At 43.2% G+C, this 20,185-nt stretch overlaps 1 protein-coding gene across 3 annotated transcripts in view; it reads left to right on the top strand.

The window, feature by feature from the left end:
- DYNC2H1 (dynein cytoplasmic 2 heavy chain 1) overlaps positions 1-20,185 on the top strand; it is a 694,454-nt gene that overhangs the window by 155,356 nt on the left and 518,913 nt on the right. For all 3 annotated transcript variants that reach the window (XM_077484358.1, XM_077484357.1, XM_077484356.1), the window contains exons 34-37: positions 1,818-2,000; positions 2,083-2,306; positions 5,512-5,627; positions 15,183-15,382. In XM_077484358.1, the coding sequence (XP_077340484.1) occupies positions 1,818-2,000; positions 2,083-2,306; positions 5,512-5,627; positions 15,183-15,382 (723 nt within the window). The remainder of the gene's footprint in view (positions 1-1,817; positions 2,001-2,082; positions 2,307-5,511; positions 5,628-15,182; positions 15,383-20,185) is intronic.

Below are 20,185 nucleotides of genomic sequence, written 5' to 3'. Positions count from 1 at the left end.
GTTGCCAAATATAACAGAAAATGCCAGAGCTTGAATCAAAATGATTGATGAATAAGATATTTCAAAAAGGTTGGATCCTTCTTAAAGTGGAACTGAATTGTATTTGAGCACCACAAACTGAAAACTCTTTGTAAAGTGGTTGTAAAGGCTAAGTATTTTTAACCTTAATGCATTTTCTGCATTAAAGTGGAACTTTAGTAGGAAAAGTCCTGCTAGATCACTTCAGATTGCCCACTTTTTCAGGTACAGCTATGTAAAACATGAAAATAAAGTGCCTATGTTGTTTAAAATCCAGTAATAGGCTGTCTCACTCTGCTCTGCACATGCTTAGTCGCTCTCTATTTTTAGGCACTGCCACATTTTTAGAAGCAGATCTGCTGACAGCCTAAAGATTTACTGCTGTTCAGGGGCTCTAGGCTTCAGAAAAATGCCAGCCTCTGGCAATAAGAAACCGAAACAATGCTGAAGGCAATTTACAGCACACACTAATTTTGGCAGCATAATTAATAATGTGGGATGTATGTTATCTGCTATTTTTAGCAAGTTGTTATGGTTAAAGTTCCACTTTAGGGTAAAACATCTTCCTTTGTTAGCTCACTCCCCACAAATATTTGCCTGAGCCCAATCTCGATCTGGCACTGTTCCCCTTTAGCATCGGCGCTGCTCTCTCTCTCCCTCCTCACTGGACTCATTGAGAGCAGCAGAAACCATTGGCTTCTGCTGTTGTCAATACATTTTAGTGACAAAGACTTCCTGTGGTGTCACATAAAGAGGAGGATAAGCCCAGAGTGTCAGCAGAGGACCCCAGAAGAGGAGGATCGAAGATGCTCTGTGCAAAACCATTGAACCGAGCATGTAAGTATGACATGTAAATGAACATATAGTATACCTTCCTATCTATGTACTAATGCCAGCAATATACAAATTAAAAATATTTAATGTTGATTGAGAGCAGGTAATTCCACTTAAGGTCTTATGTAGACAGGTGTTGAAATCCCGCATTTCACACATTTGAAACTTGCACCAAATGCAGCTCAGTAGATTGGATGACTGTTCTAAGGCTTTGTTTGCTCTGCTTTGCACATTTACATTCTGGATAGAGTAGGTAAGTATTACAAGCCCATTCAAGTTTTCTTTGCTTTCTTTGTCCTCTCTGCGTATAGCTACCCTCTCTATTAATTCTGGTGACCATTGTCACTGAGACAAAAAAGTGTTGGGAAATTTTGTAATAGTCACCTCTATTCAAGTGACAACTTTCTAAAGCCAGTTACACATGAACCGAATGTTGGGAGACATTTGCCAGTTTAAAAAAAAGCCAGACGTTTGGCCCATGTGTATGTCGGACGAGCATGCTGGAAAACCAGCAGCCGACCGACTCCATTTCCCCGATGGTACTACAAGAAATGAACTGTTAGGGGTTTTAACCTTTCTCTACTCTTTCTTAAACAAACAAAAAAAAGTTTTGGTTATACATACACTGTAAGAGACTTATTTTTCAGCCCTGGTATAATTATGAGCCTGGTTGTGCCCCAGCCTGAGTTGCTTTGCCCCTTTGGTAAAATATGCTACATTGTGTGATGTTTGAAGGACCTCTTTGCTACTGTAACTTGGATGAGGTGTTTGCGTCATTCTCTACTATGCATTAAGAAGTACAGCTGCAGGAACTTGGTTATATTTTATACAGTATGTGCTACGCCACGGAAAGTGATTTTGAATAGTTTGAGTATCTAAGCCAGTCATGCTTGTGTATAGTTTTTGTGATATCGATATATAAAAGGAAGGGCCATAATATGTTCCTTTCTGCATGTTTCTCTCAGGGTATTGATGTAAAATCCATGGGAAGGATCTTTGTAGGGTTAGTGAAGTGTGGAGCTTGGGGTTGCTTTGATGAATTCAACAGGCTTGAGGAAGCTGTGCTTTCTGCCGTCTCCATGCAAATTCAGACCATTCAAGATGCTCTTAAGAATCAGAAATCTTTCTGTGAACTTCTAGGAAAAGAGGTAATGTTCAGTTATCATTGGATATCTTTATTCACTAGCAGATGCTTAGGTGTGTGTTTAACCATTTTTATTTTCTTTTTAGGTGGAGCTAGATTCCAATTCTGGTATTTTTATAACTATGAACCCTGCTGGAAAGGGTTATGGTGGGCGCCAAAAGTTACCAGATAACCTAAAACAGTTATTCCGGCCTGTCGCCATGTCCCGACCTGACAATGAGCTTATTGCCGAAGTCATCCTCTACTCAGAAGGGTTCAAGGAGGCCAAAGCACTTGGCAGGAAGCTAGTGGCCATCTTCAACCTAGCTAGGTAAATATCCTTCAAACCTAATAGCAACAGCTCAAGAACTACCCCTGAAATCCAATTTAAAGCTAATTTCAAGCTGCATTCCAGGTATAGCAATTTTTACATACTTACATTGGTCCAGGTTAGACCAAGTATGTACGTGCCATACCTGTGGGATCCCCGTGTAAGTTCGAAATCACTGTAGTATGCACCGCTTCTACAGTGATCTCCACTTGCTTCTGGGTCCAATGCCAAGCAATTACCCTGATGTATTGTGAAAATAGTTGTTTGTGTGGCATCGGCACCATTCAGGGAACACTTTGAATCCTCTTGGTGACTGCAAAGTGTTCTCAGATTGGACAAGGTGGAGAGGTGAGCTGGTAACATCTCACCCTATTAGAGGTTAGGATATGTAAACTTTTACACGTGTAGCACTACTCCGAAGGAGACGCTTGGTAATTTCGGTTCTCTGTTCTGCGCCTCAACTCCAAGAACGATCTCAGCCCCAGACTTAAGACCAGTAATTAGACACAAGACTGTTCAGTGGTTATAAACTCAATGTAGTTGTATTGATTAGGATAAATGATGGTATGGGCATAAATGAACACGCAGGGGATAGATTCAGACACAGTCCACTATACAAGGTAATCTCTATAGCAAAGTGACTTTAAATAGAGTTCTGTACCACTAGATTGGGTTCAATGCATAGATCAGCAAGAAACAATGAGTAAAAACATTACCTGTGCAATAGATATACTGTAGCTAGCTTAGGATGCACCCAAATGGAGTGACTAGGTCCTGTCAAGTGTTCCCTGGGGAGAACCTCTAAACTAAGCAACTAGAAAAAGGTCTTTGGGTGTAAATGGGCAGTCTATATTCCTAAATCTTCAGCTGGCTAATGTTGGGGCCCAATTGTACCATTGGTGCACATAAGAACAGTCACAACGAGCCCTTCAGGAAGTAATAGGGCTATTAGCTGTGTAGTCGGTTCCTAAGGGCTCAGTCTCTCTCGTGGCAACAGGTCATGGCGGCAAGGCTCTCTCACCAGACCCAGAGACTCAGCAGCAATGGTCCCTTTGGTCAGATGTCCACGCACTTCTGGATTGCCTCGGGAAACTCCTGTATCCTGGTTTTGGCTCAGTCCCTCAGCACACAGGTCCCAATGGATCTCCTGGGATGTGAGCACAGAGCGCTGCAGCAGGTCCTTGCACTCTTGCCCTACACTGTTCTGCTCTGCTAGGAGTGTGCGGTGTGCAGAGTGTAGAAGTCAGGAATGCACAAAGTGCAGAAATCATAAGTGCGCGGTGTAAAGAGTGCATGGTTCAGGAGTGTGTGCTACATACAGAGTGTAAGGTCTAGGAGTGCGCGGTTTACAGAATGCAAAGTTTAGGTGTGTACAGAGTGAAGGGTTTAAGAGTGCATGGTGTACAGAGTGCAGAGATCAGGAGTGCCCGGTTTACTGAATGCAGAGTTTAAGTGTGCGAGGTGTACAGAGTGAAGGGTTTAAGATTGCATGATATGCAGAGATCAGAAGTGCACGGTGTAAAGAGTGCAGTGTTCAGGAGTGTGCTACGTACAGAGTGCAGAGGCACATGCTATGTACAGAAGGCACAGTTTAGGAGTACATTTCTCACTTGCCACTTTAAATCAAAAATGACTACTTTCTCAGCTCTGTTACACTCGGATGACAAGTGGAAACTGGTAGGAGAGATCCTGTGGGTGGCAGCAATCGCAACAGGCAATGCCTGGATGGATGCCTGGCACTAGTGATGTCATTGGGGCTCCAACTGTACATTACACCAGCTGCACCTAGGCGGGGACGGTTTAGTGCAACCACCCGCAGAGTTGTCCTGTCACTTCTAAATGCATTTAGAAGTGACAGCAGTGAGCAGAAAGCACAGGGCTAGCGCCTAAAATATAAGCACGTTCCAGCTTAAAAAAAAAAGGCTTGAATGTATGTAGCCTCATGTGCATATAGTATACAGCACTGTGTTCCTAGAACATTATAGAGTTAAGCTAAGCTTTGTATTCTATGAATGGATATGAAGTTTCTGATGACTGAGGCGGAGTTTGTGATGTCATCAGCCCACCTCTCCAACTCAGGCAGTCAGAGGAGGCTTTGTATTTATTCATAAAATACAGAGCTTCCCATAAATTACTAAAGAGCACTCAGCCCAACTCTGTTTTGTTCTGGGAGAGGGACAGTAAGTTTCCATCACACTGCTGGACCACACCAAAGTATGCTATATGCAGATTTGGTTGCATACCATTAATACAGTGCACCCAGCAAGCACACCTGTTGGTGAAGTAAGTAGTCTGTTTGGCCCTGTTTAACTTTTTAAAGAGACATTAAACATAGAGTTAGGCGTTAAAAAAAAATAACAAGGGAAGTTCAGCCTGTGTATAATAAGTAGTGTCAGTACCTGCATTTTACTTAGTATCAGCCTCTTGCTGTCCTTGTGCAGCAGAGCTCAGACTGGAGAGACAGCGTGCAAGGAGCCAATTAGTTGTTTTACAATACAAGCACCATGCTGATAGGAGAAAAGAACAAAACTAGAAAAAAAAGAACTTATTGGTTTGTGTATTCTTTTCACTGTCCAGTCATAGGCAAGACCTGTATGTGTTACTTAAAGTGGTTCTAAAGCCTATACATTTTTACCCTAATGCATTCCCTGCATTAAGGTAAAAATGTTTAGGTAGTAGTATGCCCCTCAACCCCCCATTATACTTACCTGAGTCTTCAATCGATCCAGCTCTGTGTCTGACTGTAGCGGCTATCCCTGTTCTCACAGACCTTGCTGAGGCAGCAAGAGCCATTGGCTTCCACTGCTGTCAGGCAAATTCTGTGAGGAGGGGGGGCAGCACATCTTGGGAGCGAGTCTGCAAGTGTGCCCCTATAGCAAGCAGCATGTTATGGGGCACATCAAGAAGAGGAGGAGCCAGGAGCACCCGTGGGGAACCTGAGAGAGCAGGTAAGTGTAAACCTGTTATTAAAAAAAAAAATAGTGTTTACAGTCACTTCAACTGCAGCAAAAAAAAAAAAAAAAAGGTCTCTTGTCCTGCCAGACAGAGCTTTGTAGTGTGGCAGAGCTGTTCAAATCTCAGAGACCGCTGGCAGGTAAATTGGCTCCCTAATAAGCATGCCATCTCTTTATTTATTTGTTTCTCTGGAGTTCAGCTTTAAATGAAACACATCTTTCAGAATATAATTGAAACTTTACTTTTACAGGGAGCTCTTGACACCTCAACAGCATTATGATTGGGGATTGCGTGCACTGAAGACTGTCCTCCGAGGATGTGGGAATTTACTTCAGCCATTAAAGAAAAATGGAATGAAAACGAAAAGTAAGAAATAACATGTACAATTCAAGTGTCTCTAACATGGAGAACAGCAGTTAACACACAATATTTCAGAAGCTCCACTTTGGTGTGTGCTGTGCAGTGTAGTGCCTTGTAGTAACGTCCTTCCTTGTTGTTAAATCATTTTTTGGTTCAATATTATTTGTTTAAGGGGAAGTATTAGTCAAAATTGTATTACCTTGAAAGAAGACATGGCAAAGTCTCCTGGACAACTGTAGCATATCATCTACAGGTGCATCTCAAAAAATTAGAATATCATCATAAAATTAATTTATTTATTTTTAATTCAATTCAAAAAGTTAAACTCGTATATTATATAGATTCATTCCACACATAGTGATATATTTCCAGCATTTCTTTTTTTTTTTTTATTTGGATGATTATGGCTTACAGCTAGTGAAAACCCCAAATTCAGTGTCTGAGAAAATTACAATGACCGTTGTCCAGAAGATCAATGACATCCTTCATAAGGAGGGTACGTCACAATAGGTCATTGCTAAAGAAGCTGGCTGTTCAGAGTGCTGTATCCAAGCATATTAATGAACCGTTGAGTAGAAGGAAATGTGTGATTGAAAAGAGTACACAAGCAATGGGAATAACTGCAGCCTTGAGAGGATTGTGAAGAAAAGGCCATTCAATAATTTGGGGGAGACACACAAGGAGTGGACTATGGCTGGTGTCAGTGCTTCAAGAGCCACCACACACAGACATATCTAGAACATGGGCTACAACTGTCAGATTCCTTGTGTTAAGCCACTCCTAGACCAGAGAAAACGTCAGAAGTGTCTTACCTGAGCTAAGGATAAAAAAAAGAATTGGACTGTTGCTCAGTGGTCCAAAGTCCTCATTTTTTGGATGAAAGTAAATTTTTACATTGCACTTGTAAATCAAGGTCCCAGAGTCTGGAGGAAATGTGGAGAAGCACAGAATCCAAGTTGCATGAGGTCCAGTGTGAAGTTTCCACAGTCAGTGATGATTTGGGGAGCCACTTCATCTGCTGGTGTTGGTCCACTGTGTTTTATCAAGTCCAAAGTCAGCGCAGCCCTCTACCAGGAAATTCTAGAGCACTTGATGCTTCCTTCTGCTGACCAGCTTTATGGGGATGCTGATTTCATTTCCCAGCAGGACTTGCCACCTGCCCACATTGCCAGAAATACCAATACCTGGTTTCATGATCATGGGATCACTGTGCTTAATTGGCCAGTGAACTCGCCTGACCAAAACCCCATAGAGAATCTGTTGGGTGTTTTCTAGAGGAAGATAAGAGATACCAGACCCAACAATGCAGATGAACTGGCCGCTATCAAAGCAACACCTCGGCAGTGCCACATGCTGATCACCTCCATGCCACGCTGCTTTGATGCAGTAATTCATCCAAAAGGACCCCCGACCGAAGTATTGAGTACAAACCAGGGCTTTTTTCTCAGTAAATAGGTACGGGAACTCACTCCTTCCAATCAACCTTTTGTCTCCACCCTCTACCCAACTCAGAGCACCGTTACTTGGTTCCACCCCCTACCCACCTCCCAGTGCTTCCCCCTTTCCCTTTTAGAGAATACAGAACCAAGAATAATTTTGAAGTGCTAAGTAATCTGTATGGAATTTGTTAATGATAACAAGAAAGGCAGTAAGATAGATTCCATGTGGCCAGCAACAATGAACAGCCCCAGCAACAATGGATCCACCCCAGCAACAATAGACTCCCAATAGCCAGCATCACTAGACCCTCCAGCATCCAGCAACAATAGGCTCTCCCTCAACAGTAGATCCCTTCCAACAATGATTATCCAAAACAACATGAGATGGATACCAGTCGGGGGTGGCATCTCCTACTCAAAGTGCTTCACGGCGGCTTCTGCTATGTCTCCTCCCTCCTCCTCCTCGGCGGCCAATAGGATTGCTTCTCTTATCGTCCTCAGGACCCGCTTCCTGATTTGCTGGGAGCCTGGCAGGAGAATCAGGAAGGCAATAGCAAATATTAATTCACTATTGTCACACAACTGGGTGGGCTGCGCCCTGAGCCCACCCTTTTTTGAAGTCTATTAGAGCCTATGGATCTAATCATGTGCTTCTAGAAAAAAAAACTAAAAACATTGGAATCCATGCGTCCTGCATGTAGATTAGGGGGCCGGACGCATGGATTAGAGGGAAGGTGCCCTTGCGCGCATTACGGGCTACCACTGTCTCCAGTACACTCCAGCACCCCTTGCCATTACATACATTCAGTGCTGGAGGTTCCAGGACTGCTCCCCCCCATTCTCACTGAATAAAAGCCCTGGTGTAAACTATACTGTACATGGACACACTTTTCAGTAAGCCAACATTTCTGTATTAAAAATCAATTTTTTTATTGGTATTATGTAATATTCTAACGTACATCTATAACCTATCTTGATAACATTTTAGTTTGCTAAAACACAGTGTATTATAAATTATTACCATTTTTTAAAAAATACTTTTTTTTTGTAATTTTTAATCCTATTTTTTTAAATTAGCGCTGCTGACTTCCCTGCAGCTTCATTGCAGCACTTCCACATGCATACACTTCAAGAACTGTGCACACCATTTCTCTGGACAGGTTTCTTGACAACAGTGGAACATTCCTGTGCATTGTGAGCCATCTTGGCTACATGTAGTCTACAGTATATTGAGAGAGTGTGTGACAGGGTAACAATACAGGAAAACAATCAATACATAGGGAAATAATTCCAATAACAAAGTGCCTCCCCAATGACTTGTACAGCAGGGCCACCAAGTATAATTTCATTAAGAAAATTGCATATTTAATAATGTTAAAAATGATACAGTAAGACTTTTCTGATTGGTTAATGTATTACTTTAACCACTCTTATGCTGAAGAACCCCTTTCAATGCAGGTTGTAGAAACATTTTGCCCTCGTATTAACTGTTCTCATTTGCCTTTTGTACAATTTTTGGTTTGAAGTACAGTTGTCAAATAATTTTTTTCTGCCCATTCATTGTCATTTCTTATCCCCCTTAACCACTTTCAGACCGGACCATTTTGCTGGTAAATGACCAGAGGTCTTTTTACAATTTGGCACTGCGCTGCTTTAACTGGTAATTGCGCGGTCATGCAATGTTGTACCCAAACAAAATTTGCGTCCTTTTCTTCCCACAAATAGAGCTTTCTTTTGATGGTATTTGATTGCCTCTGCGATTTTTATTTTTTGCGATATAAACGTAAAAAGACCGCAAATTTTGAAAAAAAATGATATTTTCTACTTTTTGTTATTAGAAAAATCCAATAAACTCAATTTTAGTCATACATTTAGGCCAAAATGTATTCAGCCACATGTCTTTGGTAAAAAAAAAGTCAATAATTGTATATTTATTGGTTTGCGCAAAAGTTGTCACATCTACAAACTAAGGTACGTTTTCTGGAATTTACGCAGCTTTTAGTTTACGACTGCCTATCTCATTTCTTGAGGTGCTAAAATGACAGGGCAGTACAAAACCCCCCCAAATGACCCCATTTTGGAAAGTAGACCCCCTAAGGAAATTGATAAGAGGCATGTTGAGCCCATTGAATATTTTATTTTTTTGCCTCAAGCGATTGAATAATGACAAAAAAAAATTTTTTTTTTTTTTTTTACACAAAGTTGTCACTAAATGATATATTGCTCACACATGCTATGGGCGTATGTGAAATGACACCCCAAAATAAATTCTGCTGCTTCTCCTGAGTACGGGGATACCACATATGTGGGACTTTTTGGGAGCCTAGCCGCGTACAGGGCCCCGAAAACCAAGCACCGCCTTCAGGCTTTCTAAGGGCGTAAATTTTTGATTTCACGCCTCACTACCTATTACAGTTTTGAAGGCCATAAAATGCCAAGATGGCACAAAACCCCCACAAATGACCCCATTTTAGAAAGTAGACACCCCAAGCTATTTGCTGAGAGGCATGTTGAGTCCATGGAATATTTTATATTTTGCCACAAGTTGCGGGAAAATTACAAACTTTTTTTTTTTTTTTTTTTTTTCACAAAGTTGTCACTAAATGATATATTGCTCATGCATGCCATGGGCATATGTGAAATGACACCCCAAAATAAATTCTGCTGCTTCTCCTGAGTACGGGGATACCACATATGTGGGACTTTTTGGGAGCCTAGCCGCGTACGGGGCCCCGAAAACCAAGCACCGCCTTCAGGCTTTCTAAGGGCGTAATTTTTTGAGTTCACTTCTCACTACCTATTACAGTTTTGAAGGCCATAAAATGCCAAGATGGCACAAAACCCCCACAAATGACCCCATTTTAGAAAGTAGACACCCCAAGCTATTTGCTGAGAGGCATGTTGAGTCCATGGAATATTTTATATTTTGCCACAAGTTGCGGGAAAATTACAAACTTTTTTTTTTTTTTTTTTTTTTTCACAAAGTTGTCACTAAATGATATATTGCTCATGCATGCCATGGGCATATGTGAAATGACACCCCAAAATAAATTCTGCTGCTTCTCCTGAGTACGGGGATACCACATATGTGGGACTTTTTGGGAGCCTAGCCGCGTACGGGGCCCCGAAAACCAAGCACCGCCTTCAGGCTTTCTAAGGGCGTAATTTTTTGAGTTCACTTCTCACTACCTATTACAGTTTTGAAGGCCATAAAATGCCAAGATGGCACAAAACCCCCACAAATGACCCCATTTTAGAAAGTAGACACCCCAAGCTATTTGCTGAGAGGCATGTTGAGTCCATGGAATATTTTATATTTTGCCACAAGTTGCGGGAAAATTACAAACTTTTTTTTTTTTTCACAAAGTTGTCACTAAATGATATATTGCTCACGCATGCCATGGGCATATGTGAAATGACACCCCAAAATAAATTCTGCTGCTTCTCCTGAGTACGGGGATACCACATATGTGGGACTTTTTGGGAGCCTAGCCGCGTACGGGGCCCCAAAAACCAAGCACCGCCTTCAGGCTTTCTAAGGGCGTTACAGTTTTGAAGGCCATAAAATGCCAAGATGGCACAAACCCCCCCCCCCAAATGACCCCATTTTAGAAAGTAGACACCCCTAAATTTAGGGGTACACTAGTGAGACTAGGTAATAAATGGCGGGTGCCCTGAAACTATAAAAAAATAACTAACCAACCAGCGTCACCTGTAACAGTTATATGGTGATCACTGGTGAAAGGGTTAACTAGGGGGCAATCAGGGGGCTTTATGCGGTAGTATATGGGGGTCCCTGGCGCTATAAAAAGCTGCGGCGAACCTAAATACCTACCTGCCTAACTAGCGTCACCTGTGACACTAATACAGCGATCAGAAAAACGATCGCTTATTAGGCTGGGTTCACACTGGAGCGATGCGGGAACGCCACGAATGCGCGGCGGGTTCCCGCATCGCATGCCTCCCGGCGGCAGTTCACACTGCCCTATGCGAACTGCTGGGAGTGTCAGTGAAATGTTAATGACACCCCCAGATCAGTTCGCATATCGCAGTGCGATCTGCAAACTTGGATCGCATGGTGTGAACACCCATGCGATCCGATTCTGCTGCGGACCAAAAAAAGGGTCCCGTGCGAGTTTGCGGCGGGTGCGGCGGGTGCGACACGAATTCAGCCATACTATCTGTATAGCTGAACTCGAATCGCACAGAGATCGGATGTGATTTGCACTGCAGTGCGGTGCGAATCACATCCGTTCTCATAAACCGCTGCAATGTGAACCCAGCCTTAGTGACACTGGCGACGGGGGGTGATCACGGGGTTAAACCTTTATTGGGGGGGTTAGGGGGGTACCTTAGAACTAAAGGGGGCTAACCCTAACTGCCCTAACAGTTATTAGTCACAAATGACACCTGCCGGGTGATCAGGGGGTTAAACCTTTATTAGGTAATAAATGGCGGGTGCCCTGAAACTATAAAAAAATAACTAACCAACCAGCGTCACCTGTAACAGTTATATGGTGATCACTGGTGAAAGGGTTAACTAGGGGGCAATCAGGGGGCTTTATGCGGTAGTATATGGGGGTCCCTAGCGCTATAAAAAGCTGCGGCGAACCTAAATACCTACCTGCCTAACTAGCGTCACCTGTGACACTAATACGGCGATCAGAAAAATGATCGCTTATTAGGCTGGGTTCACACTGGAGCGATGCGGAAACGCCGCGAATCCGCGGCGGGTTCCCGCATCGCATGCCTCCCGGCGGCAGTTCACACTGCCCTATGCGAACTGCTGGGAGTGTCAGTGAAATGTTACTGACACCCCCAGATCAGTTCGCATATCGCAGTGCGATCTGCAAACTCGGATCGCATGGTGTGAACACCCATGCGATCCGATTCTGCTGCGGGCCAAAAAAAGGGTCCCGTGCGAATTTGCGGCGGGTGCGGCGGGTGTGGCGGGTGCGGCGGGTGCGGCGAATGGCTGAACTCGAATCGCACAGAGATCGGATGTGATTTGCACTGCAGTGCGGTGCGAATCACATTCGTTCTCATAAACCGCTGCAATGTGAACCCAGCCTTAGTGACACTGGCGACGGGGGGTGATCACGGGGTTAAACCTTTATTGGGGGGGTTAGGGGGGTACATTAGAACTAAAGGGGGCTAACCCTAACTGCCCTAACAGTTATTACAGTCACAAATGACACCAATGCAAAAAAAAAAAAAAAAAAAAAAAAAATGACATTGGTGTCACTGTGACTGGGGGGCAGGGGTAATTGGGGGGGTGATCGGGGGGTAAAGGGGGGGTGTGAGTGTGCCTGGCATGTTCTACTGTGTGTGGGATGTGTTGGTGCAACTCACTGATCCGCTCTCCTCCGTGTCGGAACGAAAAATACCGACACGGAGGAGAGAATACATCACTTCCTCTCCTGTGTTTACATTACAGGAGAGGAAGTGATGTCACCGGGGATTTCCATTCGTCGGGAGCGATCGCGAGGGGGTGGCCATGAATGAATGGCCGTCCCCTCGTCCGGGATCGCTCCCGAACGAAAACCGACCGCCGCAGGCACCGGGCGGGGGCCCGATCGGGCCCCCGACCCGCGGGAGGCAAATCACGTACATGTATGTGATTATGCCTGCCTGTGCCATTCTGCCGACGTACATCGGCGTGAGGCGGTCGGCAAGTGGTTAAAGTATAACTAAAGGGAAAACGTTTAGTTTACATTTGGATAGAGTGGTGGGGAGTTAGAACCAATGTCTGTTTTTTATTGCTGTCTATTTCCCTATTAGGAAGATTCACTCTCTTTAATTTTCTTGATCACAAATGTCACTAGGAATGAAAGTAATAGTAAAACCAACATTTTGATTTGTCACAGTACATAATTCAAGGGCCAGGCTTCCAACGGGGACAGTTGTTCTTGTAGCAATTGTCTAGTAAGGGAAAAAAGTATTTAAACCCCTGCTGATTTTGTATGTTTGCCCACTGACAAAGAAATGATTAGTCTATCATTTTAATGGTAGGTGTATTTTAACAGTGAGAGACAGAATAACATTAAAAATATCCAGAAAAATGCATTTCAAAAAGTTATAAATTAATTTGCATTTTAATAAGTGAAATAAGTATTTGATCCCCAATCAATCAGCAAGATTTCTGGCTCCCAGTTGTCTTCTATACAGGTAACAAGCTGAGATTAGGATCACTTTCTGAAAGTGAGTGCTCCTAAACTCAGCTTACTGCCTGTATAGAAGACACCTGTCCACAAAAGCAATCAAACAATCAGATTCCAATATTTTCACCATGGCCAAGACCAAAGAGCTGTCCAAGGATGTCAGAGACAAGATTGTAGACCTACACAAGGCTGGAATCGTCTACAAGATCGTCGCCAAGCAGCTTGTTGAGAGGGTGGCAACAGTTGGTGTGGTTGCAAATGGAAGAAACACAAAATAACTGTCAATCTCCCTCAGTCTGGGGCTCCATGCAAGGTCTTACCTCATGGAGTTTCAATGATCATAAGAACGGTGAGGAATCAGCCAAGAACTACACGGGAGAATCTTGTCAATGATCTCAAGGCAGATGGGACCATAGTCACCAAGAAAACAATTGGCAACACACTACGCCATGAAGGACTAAAATCCTTTAGTGCGCGCAAGGTCCCACTGCTCAAAAAAGCACATGTACAGACCCATGTAAAGTTTGCTAATGAATATTTGAACGATTCAGAGGAGAACTGGGTAAATTGTGGTCAGATGAGACCAAAATCAAGCTATTTGGCATCAACTCAACTCACCGTGTTTGGAGGAGGAGGAGGAAGGCTGCCTATGACCACAAGAACACCATCCAAACCATCAAACATGGTGGTGGAAACATTATGCTTTGTGAGTGTTTTTCAGCTAAGAGGACAGGACAACATCACCGCATCAAAAGGACGATGGACGGGGCCATGTGCTGTCAAATCTTTGGTGAGAACCTCCTTCCCTCAGTCAGGGCATTAAAAATAGGTCCTGGATGAGTCGCCCAGCATGACAATGATCCAAAACACACGGCCAAGGCAACAAAGGAGTGGCTCATGAAGAAGCACATTAAGGTCCTGGAGTGGCCTAGCCAGTCTCCAGACCCTAATCCCATTGAAAATGTGGAGGGAGCTGAAGGTTCGAGTTACCAAACATTAGCCTCAAAACTTTTAATGACCTGGAGTGGATCTGCAAAGAGGAGTGGGACAAAATCCCTCCTGTGATGTGTGCAAACCTGGTGACCAACTACAAGAAACGTCTGATCTCTGTGATTGCCAACAAGGGTTTTGCCACCAAGTACTAAGTCATGTTTTGCGAAGGGTTTAAATAATTATTTCACTCATTAAAATACAAATCAATTTATTGAAATGTGTTTTTCTGGATTTTTCTGTTATTCTGTCTCTCACTGTTAAAATAAACCTACCATTTAAAATTATAGATTGATCGTCTCGTTGTCAGTGGGCAAACGTACAAAATCAGCAGGGGATAAAATACTTGTTTCCATCACTGTACCTCACATTAGAAAGATATAATTTCACTTCCTGTTTACTCTACAGGACAGGAAGTGAAGGACCCCCCCCCCCCCCCCCCCCAGTGAGACACTGATAGCAAAGAAACTGACAGCAGTTTTAATCATTCTATCCAAAAATGACGAACAAAAAGTTTTGATTTGACATATACCTTAATTTGGTTCCCTCACTTTGAAACCTTTCCTGGTTTCCTATGTGTGTTTTTGTCCTAAAAATGGGAATTTCTATTCTTGCCTTTAAACACTAATCTGAAGAGCGTTAGATCTGGCATGAAGTTACAAAGCATTTACTAAGCAGATTTATTGAAGTCCATAAGCACCCTTCACCTCTAGTCTAGGAATGTTAATTGCAAGTCTGGCTGTAGCTTTAAACATGTTTTTAGCAAGTTTTAAGCACTGACACAGTGCTGTTAAGATTAACATTGACAAGCCAAAATTAATTAATACCTATTTGTATGAAGCTTCCCATTGTGGTACACATTGCTCCTTATTCAATAGGTTGTAAAAGACTAATTATCCAATTCCCTTGCTTTTCTAATGTTGTTTTACTGATGAACCTTTAATAATGAAAAATGATTGTCTGTCTTCTAGTCAACGAAAGCCATATTGTGGTCCAGGCCCTGAGGCTAAATACTATGTCAAAGCTGACATTTGCTGACTGCTCCCGCTGTGATGCTTTGATTAAAGACGTCTTTCCAGGAATTGATTTTAAAGATGTAGAGTACTTGGAGTTAAATGCAGCTTTGCAGCAGGTCTTTGAAGAGGCAAATCTAGAAATTATACCAAGTCAGGTATGTAAAATATAATATCAGAATAAGTTTTAACTTAAAAGCTTCTGTTTTTATCTGGTTTTACCTTTAATCTGGGTTGGGGGGTTGACAAGTCTAACAAGCCAGCCCAGCCCACCCTTCTTCCAATCTCGGATGTAAACTGTTTTTGGGAAATTCCTTAAAGTTCCTAGTTTTAGAGGGAAGTTGTGACGGAACCGATCCCACAAAGTGTTTTCTGTCTTAAATTTTATTTTATTTTTAAATTAGAGAATGTGGTATTTCTGTAAAGACATTGCTTAAAAGCGGCAATTCTGTCCCCACAGCATTTTTCCACATTAAGCAGAACTCATTAACTTAACTCTCAACCAAACTGTCAGTCTTATAGCTTGTGTCATAACTGATTACATGAGCAGCTCTGTGGCAACTGTAGATCAGAGGCTAAGATGGCTGCTTTCTTGGCGGTAAAAGATAGAAGGGTTTAATTCTGATTTAAATTTTGGTTTGCATTTAGCTGCTCATATTTTTAGTATTTTTCTGTAATATATTATTATCATGCTGAGTTTTAATCCACATAATTTTGTTTCACCAGCAAGTGTCATGACGCATTGCTATTTCTTCCTTGTCTATTAAGGGATGCGAGAAGACCTTAACTTTTGGGTTATACTGCTGTCTACACAAGGCTTGAACACTGCCAAGCTAACAAAAAAAAAAAAACCTGTAGGTCAGTCCTTGGATAGCCCCTTATTCTACCAGCACATACCAGTTTCATGTTGGTGTCTTAGAAGGAAGGATGTGTTTTCTGAGCTCTACTGATTCAAAGACTTGGCTTACTTTTTCTAGTAACCTTTTATTTGCTTAAGTCGAAACTCATCTCCCTGTAGCTGCCGGAGATCTTGTCAGCTTGCCGAAACTACCTGGCATAGGTGTTCTTAGTCTTCATCTTGGGTCTTATAGATGACTGGACCTCGGCTGGATCAGACGTTGCAGTGAAGGTCTGAAAGTTACCTTCGGGCACTGGGCACCACTTAAGCATTTGGCAAGCTGGTGGTTTCCAGGTCCAAAGCCATAAGCATTGCCTCTGTGTTTGCTCTTTCTCTGTTGATTCACTTCTGTGGGTAGGCCATTTAGGTCTGGCATTGTGAGCTTTCTCAGATTTATTAGTCACTAGACACCTTATTTGTATTTCTCTGTTTTCCTGCCAGCTTGCAGCAGAAGGATTTATGCTGGGATGGAGCAGTGATGTCATCCTGCTGGGTGGAGTAGGCAGATATGCTCACAGAAGCATTTTCCTGTTGCTGCTCCTGCTATGAGGGGCACATAGAACTTTGATCTCTGATCTGCTCCTACTGCCTGTGTTCAATGACTTTACTTCAAGGCCTATCCTCCTACTTTTAGCTTGTACAGTGGAACTTTGGATTGCGAGTAATGCAGTTAAGGAGTGATTCACAACACGAGCAATTATTTTTTTTAAATACTGACTTGGTTTACGAGTGTTGTCTTGCAAAATGAGCAGGATTCAAGCCTCTGTGATATGCTTTACCGCATTTGGCCAGAGGTGCGGGGGTGCCGGTGACACTCAGAGCCATTCAGAAATACTCGTAAACACTCAGAAATACTCCATTCCTAAGTGTTTCAGAGTGCATCTGAGCGGTCTCCGAGTATTTGAGTCTCTCTAGTGCCCCCCACCTCTGGCCACATGCGGTATTGCATGCAATAGAAGTCATTGTGGAACAAATTATCTTTGTTTCCTTTTAACTTCTATGGGGAAACTAGCTTTGATATGCGAGTGATTTGGATTACAAGCATTCTTCTGGAACGGATTATGCTCGTAATCCAAGGTTCCACTGTACATTGCTTATTGCACCTGTGGCTGCAGCATCCATTTTCTTCACTATGCCCTCAACTTCCTTGTTGAGACTCCCCAAGCTTGGTTCTCCGTCCACTCTCAAGTCTTGATGTTCCAAGTCAGCCAAATCCACTGACCAGTCCTGTTCAGCATGAAGGTGCCACCCCTTCTTTCCAAAGTGGGCAAGGTCTTTTGGCCTTCAGAACGTTTGGAAATCTTGCATACATGATGACTGGGTGCAAAAGGTTTTGACCCAGGGTTAGAAACTCTCCCTGCCTTGCCTTGCTTTCTAACCTTAAAACCTCCTATATCTCCTTGCCACCTACCCAATCACCACCAAGGGGTCAACACCCTAGTCTCTGCTACTAAACATTATCAAGGGTTTTACTTTTACTCCAACCTCTTAATTTCTCAAACCCAAAGGGAGGCTTTCACCCATTCTGGACCTCAAGGCCTTAAATGTGTACATTTGTGTCCAAAATTCAGTAAGGAATCAGTGAATTAGCCTGTACATTGCTGTACTCATTGTCTCTCTTCATCAGGGGGAGTCTCTGACCTCAGTGCAAATAAAGGATGGCCACTTGCACCTCCCCTCAGGTGCCAACCATGGTTCTGCGTCCTGTGTTGGATCTCTTAAGCTGGCCATAGACTAAACTTAACTGAACCACTGGGAGTTATTGCTGGTTCCAATCCTCCACATGGAATGTTTTGGGCAGATCCTGGACACATAGAGGACCAGGGTTTTTTTCCCCTGAATTCATACTTTTCGCTTTCAGGTTTGTTCGCTCCAGTCCAGGAGTATTCTGACCTCAGCTTCTGCATTAAAGTCTTAGGACTGATGAGAGCCTCCATCGAGGCAAATTCTATTTGGCCAGTTTCATCCAAGGAATCTGCAATGTGACATTCTGTCATTGCGGGATAAATTGGCAAAGGCTGTTTCCTAACTGGTGGATTCAGAATCTGGCTGTAACGTTGGTAAGACAGTTTCTTCCACTGTTCTTGAAGATTGTGATGAAGAGTGCCATCCTGTGGGGTTGGGGAGGTGTCCTGGATGCTCTGTTGGTGTGAGGTTTGGGAAAATGGACTTGAAAGAATCTCATCTCCTGATCAATGTCTTGGAGCTTCGGGAGATTAGTTGACTCTCCAACGTTGGACCGATGTACTGTCAGAGGTCATCCACTGCAGATTCAGTCAGACAATGCCAGGATGATGGCATACATTAATCAAAAACAAGAGGTATTGCTGCTGCAAATGAGGAAGAGCAAATCTTATCTTGGGCAGAACATCATGCTCCATCTCTGTTCACCATGTCCATCCCTGGCGTAGATAATGTGCACTCAGATTTTTTTTCTTCCAGCAGCGTGTGGATCTGGGAGAGTGGTCTCTGCACCAGGACTGTTTTCCGGGACCTTTGTCACAGGTGCAGAATGCTAAATGTATCTAGGTTTGTAGGTTTGTATCCAGATCTAGGGAACCGCTGGCAGAAGCTATAGATGCTGTAGTAGCGTCATGTGGTTTGTACAACCTGATCTTTGTTTGTTCTTTCCCTGTGGTTTTCCTGATCCTGGATAACCCAAGAAAGCATAAGCCAGCCTGGTCAGACTTCTTGCAGATACATTGTGGGCCATGTCTAGATCCGCTGTCCCAAGGACTGATGTACCACCCTGCTTCTCAACCACTGGCTTTATTGACATGGCTGTAGAAGCCAACGTTTTAAGGGACAGAAGCATCTCTGAGAGTGTTATCCCTACAATGCTAAAGCCTAGGAAGTCTGCTTCTTGCAAGGTCTTTCACTAGACATAGACATACTTTGCTTGGAGTGAGTCCAGGGGCTTCACCCCTGGGACAGATCATTTGTTTCCTGCAGCTGTGTCTGGACCAACCTTTTGCCATTAATACCATCAAGCACTTGTTGCTTTGCTCCACAGACTGTTGGCTTCTCATTTTCTAAAGAGGACTTTTGTACAGGGAGTCCTGGTCAAAACCCCTCTGGCTCCATAGTGTTTGAATCCAGTCCTCTTGGTACTTCAGAAGCCCTGATTGAACCTATCACCATTTGAACCTTTCTGCTCTGACCCCTTAGTTAAGTGCGTTTCTGAGCTGGCAGCTTTTATCCTGCAAGGATAGGGCTTCCTTCCCACAGCAGTCTCTGCATTTCACCTTACCCAGGGTATTATCTTTCTGTCCTTGTGTCCAGCTCTAAATCAGCAGAAGGAGGTCCCCCTCCATGGTTTGTATGTGATCCAGACTGCCATCCTGGATGGGCGGGATGGGTACCCTGGCTTTTTGTTCCACCATTTCTCTGTGGTTCAAGAAGATCATTGTTCAGGCTTATGGTCTTACAGATTAGATTTTCTCTTTCCAGATAACGCTCACTCTACTAGACTGTGAGCACTTCTTCGACAATGTGGGCATCATGCCTCAGTTTTACAGGTTTGTAAGGCCACTACCTGGTCTTGTTGGGCTTATTAGCTGTTTTGGGCTGTGCTACCCATTCCTAAGTTGGACTACTTTTGGATGTCCCAAGGTTTTAAGACTTCATATGTCCCTCAATGGATGAGAAAAAATAATTATTGTACTCACTGTAGAATCTATTTCTTGGAGTCCTTTGAGGGACACATATCCCACCTATCTGTGTTTATGATCATGTTCTTTGTACTGCTTTGCTTATAAACTGAGGATTGCTGAATACATTGAAAAGAACTAGGCCGAACACCAGCCCTTGCGGTATATCACTGCTAATGTTAGCCCAAAGTGTTTTTTACAATTTCCCCTGGTCTTCTGTCTGTAACTAGTTCTTAAAGCAAACCTGTTTGCTTATGCAGGGGAAAGGAACATTTTTACTCTGTTGTTGTCCTCCCCAACAGCACATGCTAAACTTTTCTTTGCACTCCTGCCACTTCATTAGGCCGCCAGGAGGAAGCAAATTACCCAGTGCTTCTGGGTATGAAGCAGCATGTGCCTGACTCCCTTTCCTG

This window comes from Lithobates pipiens, unplaced genomic scaffold, assembly GCF_037356315.1.
Source record: "Lithobates pipiens isolate NorthernLeopardFrog02 unplaced genomic scaffold, aLitPip1_a1.2 Scaffold_16, whole genome shotgun sequence".
NCBI lineage: Eukaryota > Metazoa > Chordata > Amphibia > Anura > Ranidae > Lithobates > Lithobates pipiens.
This window is presented reverse-complemented; position numbering and strand designations above follow the sequence as displayed.